Source organism: Megalops cyprinoides, chromosome 2, assembly GCF_013368585.1.
Source record: "Megalops cyprinoides isolate fMegCyp1 chromosome 2, fMegCyp1.pri, whole genome shotgun sequence".
In the NCBI taxonomy this organism is placed as follows: Eukaryota; Metazoa; Chordata; class Actinopteri; order Elopiformes; family Megalopidae; genus Megalops; species Megalops cyprinoides.
The window spans coordinates 23538304-23559897 of NC_050584.1; the positions used below are offsets into that span (position 1 = coordinate 23538304).

The 21594-nt window shown below is 45.0% G+C and overlaps 1 protein-coding gene across 5 annotated transcripts in view; it reads right to left on the reverse strand.

Annotated features, from left to right (window-relative positions):
* Positions 1–21594, reverse strand: part of phactr1 (phosphatase and actin regulator 1) — a 91864-nt gene that overhangs the window by 16794 nt on the left and 53476 nt on the right. For 4 of the 5 annotated variants that reach the window (XM_036521954.1, XM_036521958.1, XM_036521956.1 and 1 more), the window contains exons 3-6: positions 12217–12297; positions 9771–9926; positions 5647–5850; positions 3531–3822 (exon numbers count right to left, since the gene is read on the reverse strand). In XM_036521954.1, coding sequence (XP_036377847.1) covers positions 3531–3822; positions 5647–5850; positions 9771–9926; positions 12217–12297 — 733 coding nt within the window. The remainder of the gene's footprint in view (positions 1–3530; positions 3823–5646; positions 5851–9770; positions 9927–12216; positions 12298–21594) is intronic. The other variant, XM_036521955.1, reaches the window with a different exon arrangement.

The following is a 21594-nucleotide window of genomic DNA, read 5'->3' on the forward strand; positions in this document are numbered from 1 at the left end:
CATATGCAGTACAAGCAAAAGTTACTTGACAGAGGAGTACAGGGTATTTGTTTTAAATTACCAAGTTTTAGAGAGTGTTTCAGGCCTTACGGTATCAACCAAAGACCCGCTGTGATGTATGAACATGCCAAGGCAACCTGGCAGAGGATTTTTCAAGTCAGCCATGCCCAACCTATCAGCTGTTAAAATGTTTTGGGGGGGGACGGCTTCGTACGATTGGGCCTCCCGAGCCACAGCTCTGGGCCAATTAGAGGCGGTGCCGACCCAGAGCAGCACTTGCCTCTGTGCATGGGGGGATGTTGTTTCAGCTATCAGGAGAAACCTGGGACCGCGACCGTGTCACAAACGAGCGTTCCTTCCACTGACAAAGAGGCGAGGGAATCTTTCATATCTCTGCTTCATTATTTCCGCCCGCGCCTCATATTGAGTTGTAAAGCTTAAGGTGTCCCCTGTGGGCCAGGTGACTCACGCTGGGGGAAGAAAACAGCCAGTCACCATAGCCTGACTAATCAGAACAACTGATCGCGAGGGGCGCGTTCCGCACATGCCTACATCAGCGATCCAATACAGGGCACAGGAGTGATGTCACGGATCGATATGTGAACTCGAAAGTTCCCTAATGTTCCTGGTATTGAACTGCATTGACACATCTTAGCCTGAGGGTTCTATTAAAGACATGAATGGAAGCTCAAGCACTGAATTACTTTTATCTAAGCTGGATGGAATATCCCTGGAAACTAAAAAAGTGTGCATGTGATTGAAAGCAGCAGTAGTCTCAAATTCTAATGAATTACTTCAGTGATTTGCAGACGTCACTGCTAAAAGCATCAGGTTTGTTTCGTGGCCAAAAAGGTGGGATTCTTCTGAGCTGAGCCCCGGCGTGATTTAGCTTTGGGATTAACCAAGTGATTACTAATAAAACCTTACAGGTATGACGCAAAATGCTCTTTGTTAATCTGCAAATGAACCATTAATTTTCACACGATATATGAAAACAGCATACTATCAGGGACAGTTACAGCATGTTTTCTGGACAGGTGCTATTCCATTACTTAAACATCTACAAAACAGTGTGTGCATAAGAAATGTATTTGTGCTCTAAGAGATTTAAGATTAAAAGCAGCAGTGTGACCAAATGCTAAGGGGCAGGGCTCATAACCCAAAGGCTGCCTCTCAGAGTCCCAGGTGGCCCATTAGTGTTGAAGTACATATCCAGCTGTATAAATGGATAACATGTACCAACTACAAATTATGTAATTCACTCTGGATAAGAGAGGCAGCTCAGAAAACGAAATGCTAAAAGGTTGCTAAGAAGCTTCCAAAACGTGGGGTTTTTTTTTATAATGAAATGGAGTTGGTAACAGCACTCAGAAAGCACCACTAACGCTAAAAAGGGACAGAATGTGTGACCCGTCTGCGCGTTCGGCAGAGGCGCTGGCTCCTGCCCTGAGAGGCAACAAACTCGCAAATTTATCAGCGTCGCTGCAGACCGTGACGTGGCCGTTACGCAAGAGTCTGGAGAGAACCACTGCAGGCTCATGTTCAGTGCAGCGCTGCATCTTACCTAACATGATGCGGTTACCTAAGAGAAGAGAGAGAGGCTTATGAGCATCCTTTTGGACTGCGAAAAGGGGAGGGGGGGGGGGGAACATTGAGCCAACATGAAGTTTTCAGTTGCGTAAGGGCCAGCTGTTAAAAGGAAGTAAGGATCTGTATTCTGCTCCGAAGAGATTACGGAACACGCCAAACTTCATCTCTGATCTCCTTCCACACAAGTGAGCGCAGTGCAACAGGGCACCAGCTCTGTGGACATAACCTGAGTTACGCTTTTCTTACAAAAACCGTGGCGACCGGTCACTGCCACCCTTTCACACTGCTGTGGGGTTGTCATTTAGGACTTCCCAATCTGACGGCACAGCTAACTCAAGCAGGACAAGAATGTGAGATGATGTTAATCGACTCCACCTTCTGGGATGGTGGCATTTGTGCTTCTCTTTGACGGCTGCTCACCGTCACACATCTGTAACTGTAACATCACAGGTTACAGTTATTTCAGCATGTTACCCATTTATACGGCTGGATATTTACTGAGGCACCCTGGCTGGACAGCTCCACCCGATTAGCTCCGTCTCCCTGCACCAGCAAAGGTCGCCCACCAGCGGCAAACTAAGAGGGCCGTGACCTTTAGCTGACCTTTCACTGGATGACGGGGCTCAGATCAGGCTCAAACCAGCTGCAGCTCACACCCCTGCTCCAGTAAAAAAAAACCCCGCCAAGCTGAAATCACTGACAGTTCAAAAAGACGTGTACATCAAGTGTACAAAGTGTACATCACACTCATGCTATTACATAAAAGGTGAACGCTGCTATAGCTACCAGGTCAAATGGACTGGTGGCTTCTTTGAGAGACTATTTGTCATGATGAGAAATGTCACATGTGCTGGAATTATGGGCGGCACGTAGCCGAGCCACAAATCCCTAGCGCTGAGCAAGCTCAATTATTACCAAAACGCTGCCAACCAGGAATATAGGCCAGAGTTTTTCCCCCAATGGCAGATTTCACTGAAGGTGCAAAACACCTCAATTGCAACCAACTGGCAAACAGCAGTTAGGCAGACGCAAACAAGCCAAGATGAAAGACATGACTTATTAATGATGCCCTCACATCAATGGATCAAAACTCTCTCCGTGACGACAAAACACTTATCTCACGAGACAATGTACCACGTGGAAGCCGCATGAAATCCACCAGAGTCATCCTGAAAACAGAAAAGCACACCCTAAAACCACCCGCGGGCACGCGCGTTTACAACTCCTCACGCCCACTCTTCTTCCGAAAGTTACTTTCCGACGCAAGCGATTGATCTCTCCAACAATCCCCAATTTTGCAGCCTCCTGATTAGCTTCTGAGTGATCAGCCAACTTTATTAATTAATCATAATTCTTCCCCCCTCCCTTTCATCTGGCACATATCAGTGAGTGCCGCTGCGCTTAGCCCGAGCTGCACTTATCTCGGCGGCGTCCTGACAGACTTCAAATGGAGGAGAAGAGCTCGGAGGCTGGGGCCGGCTCCGCATGCCTAATCCCCTCACTCCCACATGCAGCGCACTGATAGGGCTCCAGAGAGAGGCACAGCAAAGCTCCCCAAACAGGAAACACTGTGCGCTTTTTCCTCAGTGGAGTTTAAAAAATATTTTAAAAAAAAAGGCGGCTTGACTGAAACAGATGACTGAGTCTGCCGTTGCAAAACCGGCACAGGTGCTCCCCTCTCCCAAAGGGGACGCCTGATGCATTTCTCTCACATGTAAACCCGTGCACACGCAAAGACATACTAACATGTGCACATGCTCACACAAACACAAATGTGAACATTAACACAAAAATATATATACATGCTCACACACTGTCTCGCACTCACTCACTCACACTCTCTCTCACTCACTCTCGCTCTCAGTCTCTCAAAAGTGACCATGTATAAACTCATGCACGCACACCCCCGGGCCACCCCTGCAGACGCATGCGGCACCCACCTCTCCAGCCGCTGCATGGTGAGGGCCAGGGTCTTGTTGAGCTCCTCGATGACGCGGCTGGGTGGATGGATAGGGATGGGCAGGGAGCCGTACTGCAGCTGGTGCGGGTGGGGGTGGGAGGGCAGCAGGCTGCCGTGGTGCGGGCCCAGGGGCTGCGGCGGGCACTTCTGGGAGAAGGTGGACAGGGAGGACTCCAGGCCCCCGGGAGGCACACAGATCATCACCTTCTTGGGAGGTAGAGGAGGGGACAGCTTCCCCGGCATGCAGGGCAGCTTGATGGGCTGTCCTGAGTCTGTGGGGGAGAGACAAACGCCTTCTGACAACCACAGGGGCCTTCAAACACACCCTCTTAGACACACACACACACACACACACACACACACACACACACACACACACACACACATACACACACGCACACACATGCACATACGTACACACAAGCACACCGTCTCCTACACACAGGAAGCTTCAGACAGACACAGGCTTCAACACTTGAATAGAAACATTATTAATTTTCACAGACAAATAATCTGAGACATACATCTACATACACATGTACACAGAGGCATTGAATCACACTGCATTCACACTCAAAAACACTAAACTACACAAGGCAGCACTAGACTAGTCAAACTAGAACCTGGTCCTGTGTACTTCACAGGACCAGGTTCACCTGTGTACTTCAATAGCACTGTGTGCTTCTGGATCCGTTACTAACTGGAGCCTGTCCAAATAAATGTGTGTTAGAGGTGCCCAGTACCTAAAGAGACCGACTGGCAGATTTAGCATGACCTTGAAAACGTGAAGGATCATTGCATTCATGATAAAGGCCTGTCCCTGATGACCGGGAACACTGCACTGCATCTTAGCGCACCTTCAACGCGCGATAAGCGCACACTCCTTCATCCGAATCCAGCCAAGGCTTGCAATTCAGTCCTTATCTTGGATGCACATCAAAAAATCATCTTAACAGTAAGGGAATTTTCCCCTCCCTTAAGAAGTCCCTTACTAAACCTCCACACATCCAGCTGGGGGGGGGGGGGGGGGGGACTCAGAGTGTGGATCTGTTAACGGAGAGAATTAGAGCAGTATGACTCCCCTTCCTGTCGGAGGTGCGGAGGCTGCTCGGGGGCATCTGTCACCTCCGGCCTGCAGTGGGACCACTCATACACTGCAGCCTTTCTACCCGGACCCTGCACATTTAGAGCGAGACGTCCACCCCCTACGACACCATCAACCCCCCCCCCCCCCACACACACACACACACACACACACACACACACACACACACACACACACACACACACAGACACACAAACACACACACACAAACACAATAAACAGTACTATACAGGCGGATGGCTATATAACACAAATCCTGCACTGCTGTTCTATTGTACTGAACTACTTGGAAGGATAGAAATCAATAAGAAGCAAAGATTCCATTTGGAAACATGGTCTGATGTCATTCATAGCATGTTAAGTTTGGTTTGGGAGTTCGTCACCCAATGAGATGTCTTCTTCCTTTCTAAAACCCCCTCCGTTTTAAAAACTGCATTTATTTACATTATTATACTGATGTACAATACATGTACACTATATACATTCCATTCAGAAAGCATGACTCAAGACAACTGAGTTATGCTTGGAGAGGCCACAGTATTTCATCTCCTGTAACTGGATAAGGACTGAATCAATGTTTGTGGATAATATTTCCCAATATTTTAGAGATGTGATGTTGGGGGACCCCCCCTGACGGTGTCGCTCTTCTCAGACACAATCCCTGTTTGTACTGGTACCTCAGTGGTAGAATGAAGTCCCCACAGAGGTCAGGTTAGCAGAATCACTGCCCATCTTCCGATGCAGACATGTACTATTGCTATGTATTTTGCATTTCTGTGCACAAGTTAACTTGTATTAGGGATCAAAGTGTTATGCTCATACTCACTGGTCTGGGAGTGTTGTTAGCCTGGCCTCACACTGTTGTTTGTTTAAATTGAATGAATGCGCTTATGTTCTGTTGTGCTGGAAGTCGCTCTGGATATGAGAGCCTGCTAAATGCATGTAATGTAACGAAGTAATGAAGAAATGGAGAGGGACTCGGAGGGCTCACCGGCGATGTGATTGGGGATCCTGGAGAAGGGTTTTGGGGGAAGCGCGGGGGGCTGCTTGTGGAATGGGGCCTGTTTCATGGGCGTGTCCTGACCGTCGCCAGCGAAGGCCACCGATTTCTTGGGGGGCAGGACCAAGGGGGGCTTCATGGAGTGGTCCTGCGGACAGACCCCGCCCTCGATGGACGTCTGGAACTCCACTGAAGCTGCAGGGGGGAGAAAAGACACAAAACCAACATCAAGCCCTGCAGCTGTGGGGGGGTGGGGGGGGGGGGGCTCTTTAAAGACTACCTCCTGGAGGTGAGATGATGTGTGTACACAGGTGGATGGGTGGCGAGGGGTGAATGACTGGACACTTTTATAGACAACCATCACCAGATACATTCCCAAACAAACACAGACTCACACAGCTCTGTGTATTTGTTGTTTGACCTGAGAAATACTACATATAAAACCGCCATACAATCCTGTCTACCTCATACATAAGCTAATGCACACAAACAGACAAACATACACACACACAAACACAGTTCTATGCATCTGCTGTCTGACCTGAGAAACTCATTACACACTAAAACACAATATGAAACACAATATATATTCCTGTCTATCAATGATATAAGCTGTTACAAACCCACCCAAATACATCACTACCACACTGGTCTATTCTGAAAGCTCAAACATATGGACACAAGACAAAGACACACATTTTAATCTATAAAATGTCAGACAGGCATGAACACACACACACACACACACACACACACACACACACACAAAACCACTGCTGCTGCTCAGAGTGCCACACACCCTTTTCAAGAGAGAGCAAGGCCTTTTCCATCACCAAAATAAATCAGGGGCCATGAAGTCAGAGACTGGGGGAGTTTAGGGAACTATCAAAGGAAAAAAAAAAAAAAAACCGGACAAGTCATAGATACACGGACTCCCATAAACAAGTACATCTTTGCTTGACGATTTGTTGATTTGTTGGAGAAGCCCAAATACAAGCCTAGCAGGGATTCTATGAAGGACATCACTACAAAACCCAAGTGACTCTCATTAGCCGAAGCCCTGAAAAGCAGCAGCCACTAACAAGATGAGTCTTTATTAGTCACCTTTCCTGTAATGTGATGGGCTTAAATCACTGGGGGTGCCCTAAAGCTTCACACAAACAACATTTGAATAAAATCGGTTATCCTTGACCCCGCTCCAGCGCGAGGCTCAACAAACAAGCTGAGCAAATGTGGCATCATGCGATGCATTTACATAATGTGTGTGCGCTAATCTGTGCCGATTGCTCCTTTCCAAGCCTCCGTGCCCACACGCCACTCCACAAGGCCCGGATCATGGAGTGTGGCCACTTGAAAAGAGGATATCTGCTTGAGGCAGCATGGAGTGGCTCTCGGTTTAAGCCTTACGGCACACTGATGATTCACACTACAAATCCCACAGTGCATCACAGTGCAGGACACACGTCTTGAAGGACAAACACATCTGCACTCACGGCATCCGTGTGACTCACAGCCTTCCAAGTCACTCCGACCAAACGGCCATTCGAGAAGCCCAGGAGGAGGAGAGCTAAATTGTACTCCCCCAGTATTAACGAGAGCATTCATCCCTCTCCCCCTTTCTTAGACGACCCTCTGCTACGGTTCACATCAGTCCCATTAACAGCGGTTTCATCCCATTACAGAGCAAGCGCATTGACACCTGAACAGCTCTATGGAGGGAAATCACAGATCTCCACAGATCTCCGTCAAGCTGGGCAGCCATGTTAATATGATTCATACGTATGTTATACGGTACATTTCACTGATACGTTTATCAGAGCGATGACCCTTTATTCTAAAGTTTTCTGTTCTGTATCCTTTGCTATTGTTCTTGTTGCTCCTGTGATATGTATCATGTCATTATCAGCCTTGTAAGGCACTGTGGATAAGAATTCAAACCAAATAAAAGTAAGCATTAAATAAGCATCCAGCCATATATGCACACCTGTCTGTATTCAAATAACATGCAGTGTCCAGGTTACAGATGATGTGGCATGAAATGAAATGGTGTAGGAATCTATCAAGTCTTCATTTGGAATAGTGGCAGTTACCAATGGCGGACTTTAGTCCTCAAGCATTGGCAAGGCCAAAATGCCTGTACTTGTGTAATTATTTAATACGATTGCACTGCACTGCGCATCAACTTCAGTGGTCAAGAGGGTTGCATGTGCATGTTTTTATTACAGTTCAAGTTGATCTGTGATCCATGGCAAGGCTACCTCTGCCAACATTACCTACTGATTGGCTTGCAGGCAACTTTCATATCATTTTGGATACACCCATTACTTAAGGGGTTAACAGTTCTGATCAAGAGTATTTTGAAGGTATCCTTAAAGTATTGATAGGTTCATCTATTGGTAATCGTTGAGTCTGGTCCTCAGAATAAAAATCATGTTGGCTCTGAAACCCAGTGTCAGCTGACCTCTGATTTAAATCTACACTGCAGGCATGAGGATCCAAACATTACATAGCAGCTGTGGTGCTCTGGTTCGAGGTCTAGGTGCGTAACCTGAAAGGTTAAAGCTTCTGAATCCGGTTGCAGCTGGAGCTTGGGAAAGGTGTTAATGGATAAGTAAGGCGAAGCATGTTTAACAAAAGCAATGCAAGTAAAGCTATGATGAGGATGCCCGCTAAGCAAACGCATAAATAACAATCAAGAAGATAATTGGTCGAATCAGGTGGCTAATTACTACCATTGTGATAAGCTGCACCCAACTGCCATGCTCCTGCAGAAAACTGCATGAAACTAAACACAGAACTAACACTTAAAAATTTAAGCAGTATAATGAGGCACTGCGTCATGCATTATACTCATAAGACGATATGTGATGTGATGTGATGGGTCTGTGTGTTTAATTTAAGATGGTTTGGTCCCACAAAACATATTGCTCTTTCTCAGCGTTAAAATGAAATGACCTAAACAGACACAAAACAATACAATGGTACAGTCAGGACATTGTGAGTAGTAACAGATTCACTGCTATAAATAGATGTTTGGACCAATATTTTAAATTCCTCCAGTGCATAAAATATTTGGAAACTGCTTTAAAAACAGCTAGCTTATTTGCATGTTTATGTAAATCCAGAGCACGCCTGGTTGTGATGCTCCAAAACCTCTGAAGGGGACAACAGCTGACGCAGTTTTAATGTCAGGGAGCGTAGCGTGATGAAACAGCTCTTAGTAAGCACTGTGTCGTTCCCTGCCGCAGAAAAAATGACACGTTCTGCCGCATTAGCTCATTAAAACCTGCGCCTGCTGCCTTGAGATTGCACCGATGTGACAGGCTGCGATCTGACAGTCGCACGATCGCTACGGCAACAGCGCTGTGATACTCTGACCCTGGGCGCAGTGCAAATTCAAAGTCTACAGTACCTGAAATGTTGTAATGACAGGAAGTGGTGGACTCACAAGGTATCAAGGTAAATCACACTGGCTGTGTCTATAAATGTGTGTATGCATGTGTCCGTGTATACATGTGCATATGCATCTGTGTCTGTCTGTAAATGTATATAGGCCTCATTATTTATATTTATATGCATCTGCATATATACATACAGTACCAGTCAAAAGTTTGGACACACCTACTCGTAGAAGGATTTTTCTTTATTTTTACTATTTTCCACATTTTAGAATAATAGTAAAGACATCAAAACTATGAAATAACACAAATGGAATTATGCAGTGACTAAAAAAGTGTTAAATCAAAACTCATATTGTAGATTCTTCAAAGTAGTTAATTAACATTTAATTAAGAATTAAGATTAAGAAATTCATGCATAGACAAATAAAAATGGTGAAGCTGATGCCTAAGAAATTAATTTCAAGCATTTAAGGCTATGTCTTTAGATCAAAATGTCTTTGAATGCATGTTTCCCATTATCTTAATCAGGCGCGTCCAAACTTTTACTGGTACTGTATGTGCCTGTGTCGTTCAGCAATAACGTGATCCCGAACCACACAGATAATTAATTCCCTCAATGGGATTTGAGCAATCACTCTCCCTCCTCAGACTCTCAGAAGGTGGGAGGCCATTCTGTGGCAGAACATCCCGAGTGTGTGGGGGGGGCAAACTTACCTGTCCCTGTCCCGGTCCCGTCCATGAGTTCGGGGCCGGGGAGCGCCGCCTGATAGGCGCGGTCGGCTGCGTCGCACTCTAACGTGCCGGAAATGGACACCGGCGACCGCCCGTTTTCTAACTTCCCGTCTTCTTTTGTTACAGGGACCGTCCCGTCTGATGTAACAGAGAAAGAAGAGAGGTCACAAAACCAGTGCAGTGCTCGCCAGTGCCTGTCGACCGGCCTTTGCACTGTTCGCCTCCTGGGGTTTAGAGAAGCAGCGGCGCAAAACGGGGTGAACCAGAGCTTCTCAAACCACAGGGGGGGAATGGCAGCAAGATTTCAGCTGTACCAAATCATGCACCTTCTTTCACCTCCTCCCTTTTCAGCATTGGTCATACAGACTTTGCAACCCTTCTGAATTTTCACTATCCGTGCATTTTCTTGGGAGGGAACGGGAGCCCAAGTTTTTTAAACCACAGGGGTGAATATCAGCGATATTTCAGCCGTACCAAACAGTGCACCTGATCTCGCCTCACCATTTGTCAACATGGGTAATACATTGTTTGAAACCCTTCTGAATTTGTATTCTCAGCTTTGTATTTCTGTCTGAACTCAACTCCTTGACAGAGCGATCTCTAAACAAAGGTGGCTCCAGCTTGCCACTTACAAGGCCATAGGCTGTCTAATGAGAAACATCCAGTCAGCTGCAACTCAATTCTCCAACTCAAAGCAATCATATGGTGAGACTTTGTTCCCTGTTCAGTATATTTCTGTATGGATATATCACTATCCCCCTCCATGTTAATTGGTAAATTAATCCTTGCTTCTCTGTCTTTACCTTGAGTATTCTGGCAGAATATGGGTGCTGTGTGTGGAGGCTGTTGAAGCGGTCTGGCTTTCATCTGTAAAGCTACTCAGAGAATGTAGTGAAAAGTACTATACAAATTTAATAAAGCTTATTATTAATCAACTAACTTAAGAATGATGAATGATATGGTGTTCTTTTGCTACAGTGCTATATTTGTTCCTCACTTTCACTTTAAGAGAGTATTTTGCTTACTTTGCTGACATTGAATTATATTAATGAACCAACCAGCATAAAACAGACAGGCATGTAGTCATGTGCACACACATGTGCACACGCGCACACAAGTGCACACGCACACACACACATGCACGCACAGACACATAACTGCAGAGAGCAGCTCCATAAAAACTGCTTGGGAGTGTATCAATTCACTAACTCAATCAGCAATTACATTCTTATAAATTGAGAAATTGGGCTCGGGACATGAAATCAATCAAGATGACTGCAGGGAGACTGACACCAATTAAACCTGAGACCATCTCTAATGAGGGTCTACAACACTGTTATAATACCGCTAAAGGGCAACTTGCCACCATTTTGGAAAGGTTACTAAATGTTAGCCCTGACATGCCAGTTTGAACCTCCTTGTGTCCTGTAGGTTTGCAGAATTCATCCCCTTCTTTTCCCTCTGAAAAATACTGGTACAGTATGAAGTAGGACCTAATTACACTGTGGACCATGTCTCTTACTGAGCTGCGCCAGCTTGTATTTAGACAGTCCTATGGAATGAAGCTATGAACTGCTCCTTTCTCATACTTGATGTCAAATGCATCTGCGCATCCCTGACTTCCTTGAGGAAACAAAGTCCATTCTATCACTTATTGACCATGAAACCTAGATCCTCACTAAACATTCAATCAGGTTTCTATAACTACATAAGCAGTTATGTTTTTCAGCAAAGAACTATAGTGTAAAGAAAAAGCAATATTTCAGCAGTCAGTACTTTTAATCCTTAGACATGAAACCAACTCTGTCCAGGAACTATGCATATACACACTGGTTAAGGTGATGACTAAGGGATTAGGTGCTTTTTATCAAATAGGACCTTTCAGGACAAGGAAACAGGAAGTGCAGGATCAACTGACAGCTCGTTTCAAATAAAAAACATCTCTGTAATCTCCTCCAGGTTCATGACACACCATCAGGCGCTGAAGCTAATGGCATTGCCCCTCTCATCTCTTTCCACTTCTGAAGTGGTGCTCCACACAAGCTTTCAACTGGAGGACTTATCCTCCCCCAACTACACGATGCACATAGCGTAGATATACAGATGTACTGTATATCAGTATAATAATGTAAATAAATGCAGGTTTTATAATGGGGGGGATCTTAGAAGGAGGAGGACGAGTTGGCACTGGCTATGGAAGAAGCAGTTCGGCAGTAATCTGAGGGCCTAGGTGTTGAGCGAAATAAACCAGGCTGCAGGTGCACAGCCAAAAGACCACAGAGGCTCCTAATAGACCAGGGTTAACCATTTCGCAAGTTTTCATCGGGCTATCTGAATTTGCCAATCTGGCGTTCAATTGGGGCACAAAAGGATTTGTGTAATACCAAGCCATAAAAGATCCACAAGCAAAAGAACCCTCGCCTCTTACCTTTCTCAAAGATCTCCTTGAGCACGCCCCGTTTGATCAGCTCCTCTCGGCTCTGCCTCATGGAGATCTTCCGCTCCAGAGCTACAGGGAAAAAAAGCAGGGGACGCAACAGTTAGACTGGGTCCAATTGACCTCAGCATTTTCTCTCACTCGTAGTCTCATACTGCTGTGCTCATAGCCCCAGCCTGCCATGTGGTTAGCTCCACCATTTCATTCTTTTTTTGGATTACACCTATGAATCAGACATTGGATCTTATTTGTGGGAACAGAACCAGTGCATCTCATGCTACATTTTAGCCAATTTGCGCTCCATGCAGACATACACACTGGGTGGAGAAGCCACCGGAACATTAATTGGCCTATTCCAGCATGCTGCAATGGGATGGTGTGTCTCTTAGGAACAGATGGAGGGGTCCCCCATGAGAGCAGAGTAAAGCTTCAACCTGCTCACCAGGATCAATTAATCGTCACCCAACACACCAGAGTATGTGCCAGACCTAGCACCACACTCTGGGACTTCTTCCCAAAGTCACTCACTGCAAATGTATCTGCACTTACTCAGACTTGCAGCCAGGGAAATTAATAATGTCAATGTTACACTGTTTGCCAAGGTTCCTGGGCTCTCATTCACAAAGGATGACAATGACGAGAACTACAACCCAGACTTGATTTTACCTTAATTTTTCATCAATGAACAAGCATTCATCTTCCGATCAAAGACCCCAATTAGTGATCTGAAAATGGTCACTCATGTGAATAATTTGAATAATTCTCTTCATCTCTAAATCCAAATAATTGATACTGAAATGCAACAGAGTCGCTGACATTACATCTCATTCCATGGTTGTGTTTTAATGGATCATGCACTGATCTCGAAATCAACTGGACGGCTCATTGCATTCATTGAGTCCACTTCAGCATAAACGGCATAAAGATCACTGAATCTATAAAATCCTTCCTGTCTTATGTACAAGCCCTGCATTTCTGTAGCCCACGCTGCACACATTGGCAGAGCGGTTCCATGGAGTTCTGGGTAGTGAGGAAGATTGTGTGTGTGTGTGTGTGTGAGAGTGTGTGTGTGTGTGTGTGTGTGTGTGTGTGGATCTGAAAGCCGCGACAGCTGGAGAAGCAGCTTGAGAGGGGAAGAGGAGGCTGGTGCCCCCGCAGGCGGGTGTGTGTGTGTGAGGAGGCAGGCCCTGTGCGGTGAGGGATCTCTGTACCCGTACACGGGAACTTTACCCACACATCATCTGGAAGATGCAGCCCCCCCCTCCCACACCTACACCTGCCTGAGGAGACAGTTCAACACATGCAACACAGGACCGCACATGATGTCAAAGACCCAAGCTCAGAAAACTGGCCAGATTGTCAAAAAAGCCTTCATCTGAAGTCTGAAATGCAAGCAAGCCGCCCTTAATCGTAGCTGAGTCACCTTACTCAGGTGCTACGTATTAGTCCATTATGTGTAGTTCTCTTTCCTCCCAACTCAACAGAGAAACTATTCACAAGGATTTCATACAATTAACTAAATCGCTGGCGAGGAGGGGGAGAGAGGGGGAGGGGGAGAATTATTCGAAACCATTGAAATTCATTTATTACGTCCACGTCACACCGCTGCGTCTGGAGCGGCTTTCTATTTTTACCCCCTGTGGTTGGGAGGGATTTTAAATGGGCGCAGTGCTGATCTCAAGCAGGAACATCACATTCCTAATTTCAGACCTTCCCCTGCAACAAAGCCAATTAAAAGTTGGAAATGAGGCGGCTGCTGAACAATCGGGCGCCGTCGTGCTGGAATTCGCAGAGGGACCCCGCGGTTGTGTTTTTGTGCTGTCTCACCGGTTCGCTCGCTCGCCACTGCAGAGGAGACGGCAGCTCCCGCTTAACGCCATCTTGTTGCCGACTTCGCCTTTTTTAACAAAGTTTTGCTAGAAGATGCTTTGATACGAATCCCGCAGGGCAGACCCACTTGTGATCCTTCTTTCTTTTTATTTTTTTACAGCAAAAAAGGGTGGCAGTGTAGCATAGAGGTAATGAGCGGAGCTCATAACCAAAAGGTTGCTGGTTCAATTCCCCGCTGGGGCACTGCTGCTGTACCCTTGGGCAAAGTTCTTAAGCAAGAACTGCTTCAGGAAATATCCAGCTGTATGAACGGATAACATGTAAAAACTATAACTATGGAAGGTGCTCTGGATATGTGTGTCTGCTAAATGACAATAATGTAATGTAACATAACTCATAATTGTATAAAAGCAACCAGGAGTACCGAGAGGAAGCCATGCAGAGAGATTACACGGAAAGAGGGCAACAATGGGACCATGGAGATGCAGATCAGTGGATCCCACACGCAGTGGGTCTCTGCCAAAGAGCCCCAGCCAAAGGGTGGAGGGGGGGAGGGGAGCACGGTACAGTCTGTACCCTTCATGCTTTCATAATCCCTCTGGTAAACAATAACCATTGTTTTCGAAGGCTTCTTGACAGACTCAGATGTAACAATTCTCGATTTAATACGGCTTTGATGGATTTATGGAGCAAATGGCATCTGGGATTACATAATGGTGATCTATGAGCAAAGCAGTGCTCAAAGGCCTGTGCGCACCTCCAAAAGGAAAGGCTTGGTGGGCAGTGTGGGGAACCTTATTCCTAACATCAATGGCTTAACGTAGATGCAGACCAGATGCTCGTATATCAGACATCCGGTGTCTGGTATCATTCCTCTGAGAATACACTCACAGATTACAAAATGGAAAACAGTACCAAATATAAAATGTGATCAAAGAATGACTTGGTGATATTTTTTACCCATTTTTTGAGCACAATCAAATATGAAATTGTTAATACCTCAGGAATAGCCATTCAAAATGCATGCTGTACCTTGAAGAAAAAAAAACAAAAAACAAAACAGGCCTCCACCCCTCACAACACATAGCGCCATGTGTTGCTGGACTACATTACATTCATTACATTAAAATGAATCATTACATTCATTACATACAAATAGTTGTAATAAATGGTCTATGTAACCTGCTGCCAATGAAACCAAAAACTCCATTTCTCCACCCGTGTCCAGGTTTGCACTGAAACATACCACAGTCAATACATTCAACTAACCCGGCAATTCATGGAAATGGTATCGAGTCTATCATATAGCTTCAGTGGGTGAGTAGAATGCAAATACTTCCTTCTTGGGATTATTCTGAATTTTGACGCAAAGACGATAGTGGACTTTCAATGTTACGGTTAATCATTTGGGACCATCTATTTCTGTGTTTAGCTGTCAGTTTTATGAAGTGGTCTCATGGATGCATAATGAGCACCACACTGATGAAGCCTGGCTGTTTTATGACCACCCATACAAAAAACAGCCCTACAATAACAAAGCGGCTGCTCTCAGATTTCGTATGTATACGAAATGAAAGCATGTTAAAAAACACAGACGGCCCTGGCGGCTCTTTGAAACGGAGGCTTGGGCGGCAGGCAAAGGCCCACCGTGCAGAGAGAGAGGCACAGGTTACCGTGCAAGCAGCGCGAAGCAGCAGCAGACGGACCGAGATGGCACGCGACATAAACTATTTAGTGCAAAGCGCCGGTATGCAATTCCTGCATGCTTCACCGTCTCTCCCTCTCTCCCTCTTGTCTCTCTCTCTCCTGCCTTCTCTCCCTCTCTCTCTTTGCTTCTGTATCCACCACTAATGAGGATAGTGGAGTTAACACTCTCCTCTGTGGTCCGTCACAATCGTATTTCACAATCGTCCGTCACAGCGTATTTTATCACGTTTTATTTTGACTGCTTCTTTCTGCTTGACCCTCTGTAAGCCATAAAATTTTTAAAAACAAAATAAGAGTGTATTTTTGGAATTGGGCATCCACTGTTCTGACACAGTTTCTGCCAAGTGCAATGCAATTGTAGTGGAGGAAAAAACAGTGGTTTACAAATGTAGGAAAGACTTCAGCGGAACCAGCAGTACAGTTTCCATTCTGCTCAAAGAGATAAAGACCCAAACACTGGAGCTTGGAGCATGCCCATGACGAAACATGTTTACTCCCTATGGTGTCTGTAGAGCATTTATTAAGCTAACAAAGAATATTGCCTTTGATTTTCAGCCATTTTCACCCCGTTTGTCTGTGGTACAACATCAATGAGCATCAGCAGTTTATAAAAATTTAACCGTAAGTGATCTTAAAAGCTCCCAACCTCATCCCTTCTACATGGAAAGATACAGGAGACAGAGGTGCAGAGTGAGACATAAACTGAAACTACTCTGCATATTTTAGTGAATTGGCTAAGACTGCTGAAGCCAATTACAGAAATCAGCAGTAACAACAACATGAGCGGAAGTTTAGTGTCAGGCACGGTTAGAGTAAGACTAAGACTCTCTGCAGAACTCTGCTCACAGAACAAAAGGGAAAAATACACAATATCTCTGTAACAGACTCTGTTTGGTGAACACTACAATACATCTGACTCCTCCAAAAAGGGGTCACTGCAGAGGGAGCATCCAATCGGAATGTGTGTTAGTACTCTGTTGGCCTGCCGGTCTCAGGGCCCCCCCACACTCTCAGAGCCAGGCAGATTGCCACCATCGCCCCAGGCAGCTCTTTGGAAAAATACCCACAATCCCTTTGGTAACGCACCACAGGAAACAGGCGTACATGCCGCCATGAAGAAGACTGTGATGTCATACCCTTGGGATGTTAGGCATACACATCCTGTGAAACACAGATTGCTGCCTTACATGGCTCAGTGCCAAGGTGTGTGTAAGAGCGTGTAAGAGCGTGTGTGTGTGTGTGGCACGCTCAAGTGAGAACTCAATGGATGGAGTTTTTTGGCAAGGACTCAACAAATCCCTCCGCTTTCTTACGGCTCATTTCAGAAAGGCTCTTTGCAGGAAAGCTTCCCACTTTCACTGAGCGAAGATGTCTGTCAACACGCCCGTGTGATAGCCGTAATGATTTCCTCTATTAGGGGAGTATATTGTTTGTGGAGGAGCATTTATTTGCTGTCTGTAACAAATGATCTGGAGTGGAGGGAAACCTGGGTGAGCAGGCACGTCATGATTAACTTCAGACCGAGAGGAGACAGAAAAAGCATCCTGCTGGTCATACCCCTGCCGTTTCTTTAATGTAGTCCTTTGCAAGAAGGGAAGCAAAGCATTGTGGGAAAGGAGGGTGGAGTGCTGTCTTGTCAGGTTTTGTCTGAAATGTAGCTCTGGAATAAACATCCAATGGCCAATTTAACAGTTTCTCCACTGGACTGAGCAAATAAGTTACAGGTACATCAGTATTATCAATAGCCTCACTTGAAGCATATGTCAACCACAGTTTTATAAATGTATGTGTTGTTTCCCACCTTTAAGGAATCCACACTTAAGAGCCTTTATTCATTTCCATTCACATTATCCTTCAGCAGATGCGTTTTTCCAAAGTCACTTACATAGGTTACAAGTTTTACATGTTATCGATTTGTACAGATGGATGTTTACTGAGGCAATTCTGCGTTAAGTACCTTGCCCAAGGGTATAGCAGCAGTGCCCCAGCAGGGAACAAACCAGCAACCTTTCAGGTTATGAGCCTGCTCCTTACTACTATGCTATACTGCTGCCCTGTATTCATTTTCACTTTGGACTAATCAGCAAAATGAGCAGATAAATTCTTCCATGACTTTGCAACCAATTTCATGGCAACTGAAGTCAGCTACAGACGCCTGAAGGAATTTCACACTGGAATAGGAGGAAAGCAACTAAAAAATCTCACTATGCCTTCTGGGGAGTGGTGGCAGAGAGCCGCTCTGAACAGATCACTGTCCATTTCAGCTGAAATATTATGAAATTAATTTCTTGTAAATGATAAATGGTTTAATTGGTTCAAGACAGCCAACCAAACATGCTTTGAGGGCTCATACTGAGATCACAGAAATACTCGCTTGTTGCAGGAAGTCAGAATTCAGGAACCTCTACTCACTCCCTGGAAGGGGCCACTGCTGCATCACAATGCTTCAGGGGTAGAAAGTAAGAAACCATTATGAGTGTTCCCTGCTCCTGAGACAATTTGGCATGCTCCAACAACAAGCAAAATAATATGCCAAGTCAGGTAAGTGATCAGGTAAGGTGACTGATCGGTAATCAGTAATTAACTGATGCCTTTTAAGTGAATCTCTATGTTAACACTATTTTCTTGTCTGCCTTTTTCTGGGGTCATAGATTAATTGTCCAGTTTCTCCCCAATTGGCCTGGGTCTTTCTGTTTTTTGATTCCCTCTGGAAAATCCATTATGCTACCTGTAAAGCACCTTCTGACATTCTGAATTGTAAAAATGCGTTTTTTTTAGCAATTACTGCATCAGCATGCTTAGCTAATGTGGAATCAACATAGAAATTCAGCTAACAGCAGTGTCAGGTTCATAATAGTTGCAATAATTTGAATACAAGCAAAAGTGTTTCTACACTGTGGAGTTCCCATTTTACAGGTAACAACATAACCTAAATGAAAATGCCATTCTCCAACTGCCTTTGGTCCTAGTTTCAACTAGATCAGCGTTTCCCAAACCTCTCCTGGAGGACCCCTTGTCCTGCATGTTTTAGATCTCTCCCTGCTCCAACACATCTGATTTAAATGATCAGTTTGTTAGTAAGCAGCTACAGGAGCTCATAACGAGTTGATCATTTGAATCAGCTGTGTTGAAGCAGGGAGAGATCTAAAACATGCAGGACAAGGGGCCCTCCAGGAGAGGTTTGGGAAACGCTGAACTAGATAATTGTTCACAGCTTGTACAGGTGTGTACCACCTCTACACTTCCCTGTTGTCCATGTGTAAAGACAAGACAAAAATCACTGGCGATTAAACACACAAACTGAATATTTATGAACATCCTGTTAGCGCGACGTCAAACACAACATCCACAACACTCGTGCATGCTGAATAAACAAAGTCAGGGTCCAGACAGGACTAAACATACGCCCGAGCGAGTGGACCAACAGAGCTGTGCGGCAGGACCGTCGCGCAGCGGCCAGGTCAAACCACCTGCCTCCCTTTGTGGCCACATCGTTAGTAATGGGACCAAATAAGGTTACGGATTCCTGGTGGCAGTTCCTCTAAGGCAGAGGGGAGGAGGCCGGGAGGCCAGGCCGGGCAGAAGGTTAGGGAACATTCATCTCTTTGGCTGCTGCCACAGCTGTGCAGCCCCCCCCCCCCCCATTGCACTCATCAAAGGGGCCACCATCCCACCGCCCCCCTCCCCAGCCCAGTGACACTAGTTCCTGGGAGAACAGTGGGTGACACTTGGCTACAGTTCCTTGTCACACCTGCACACTCCGGGGCCGTCACCACTACCATTGCCCTCATGTACATTCGCCCATCTTGGGGGAAAAAATTACCCAGCATGCGTAATGGGTGCACGTCTCAGCAATGAAATACAAACGGGCCCCATCAGGTTGCCCTTTGCGTTGCTTGTTGAGCTGAGCCTTTCGAAACCAATGATCCTTCACAACATAAAAGGGGCTTGTTTGCAAGTGTGTAATGGGGGCACTGGGAAGGTAAATGGCTTCTTCATTCACTTCTCCAACCCCGCCAAATGTAAAATTTCTTTTTATTCTGTAACAAAGAGAAGAAACGCACGCACACACATTCATAGCTTAATCAATTCCAGCCAATGCAATGCGCTCGCCAGAGAAAACGCCTCCCACATGGATTATGTTAAAATCACATCAATAAAGGTTCTTGCTCTTAGCAGTTTTAAAGCCACATACAATGTTGTCAATGGGAATATATGTATTTACTGTGTGGGGAGACGGACACCATTAGAGAAGCCGGCCACCTTTTGAAGTTTATTCAAAAAGATGCATGATGCGGTTTTGGTACATTTAGAGCATGGTGTTTATACAGATATCTCATCATCAGGAACTGACTGAAAAACAGAATCAAGGCCTGTTTTACACAGCCATGAAAGAGGCTCTTCTCATAACTGCAATTTGTACAAGATCAATCACAGCCATCAGTGGCCCTAAAAATGCCACTGAATCACAAGACCCTCAAAATGTTGGCTATCTTCAGTTTAATGTTTTCATTGAAAACAATGAACACACACTTTGTTTTGGGGGGAAAAAGACTCACTAAAAACCACACATGTGACTCACTGAATATCAAAAACAAAATTGTGAATACAAAACAGCTGTTGTGTAACTTACAAAGTATACCACATGCACAAGTTGCAAAAGATTTTGGCTGAGATATAAACCCAAGGAAGGCATTATCCTCAGAATTGAGTTTGGCTTCAAAGGAGTATGGTAATCTTTTTCCATCAACCCTCAGGCCCTGTCTTCATGAAGCACAGATCTTTACAAGGGAAAATTAAAATACCTTCCCCTGTAAATTTGTCATACCAGCTTACAGTACATCACCCTAAAAAGCCTCTTTTACAACAACGACACTATGTTACACAGACTAGTGCTGATGCTGGCAGCTAAAATTTTGTTAAAATTATGTGCTAATAAAAGATGTAAAACAAACAGTCAAAATTAAATGATAGGAAAGTCCCTGGCACAATTTTACCAAGAGCAAAAAAGAAGCTGACTCCTGATCCCCCCCAGGCTTCTCTACTTGTACATTTTCCTTTTAACCAGGGATGAAAGATCAAAATTTCCCTAAGCCACTATTCAACTCAAATCAAACTAAGCAGTAAAAAAAGAAATGTGGAATATAGGAGTTATTCTAATTCTGAAAGTATTATTGAAGGGACCATTCACAAAAAGCCTTTCCTAAAATTCCTTATAAAAGCAATATTGTGCACACATCACTTTGCCTCTTATCTCTTCTGTCTTTCAGGTGTGACCGATGACCTTCTGAACACTGTGTCATTCAATGATCAGAGACGGCACAAAACCACACACTCTGTTGATTATGATCTGGTACTCAGATTTGTTTGTTTCTGAAAATACAGAAAATTCTGTCTTTGGTGCCTTGTGTAAAATGGAATATCTGCAGTCAGCACAGAAACATACAGTAGACCACAGTGGAACCTCCTTTTGCCAACTGGAACCTTCTAGATGGAGGATGGAAGGAACACGCTGAATATCACAATATCACAATAAATAAAATATTTGTGATGAAACTGTCTGGCTAAGGTTCTAATCCTGGAACAGACTTAAATTCCAAATTGTGTATTTGGATCCATGCTTTGATTAAACAGATGGTGCACAGAACATAAAATTTGTTGGGAAGAAGGCCACAGCAATGAAATATTAATAAAACTGATGACTGACCTGACCCAGACGTGCAGCGGTCAATAAGAGAGCACACACACGTGCAAAACCAAAGCAACAGTCTACAAGTGAAGCTGACGCTGTCCATTGTTCCAGCAGCGCTCAGAGCCACGTTCCAACTGCAG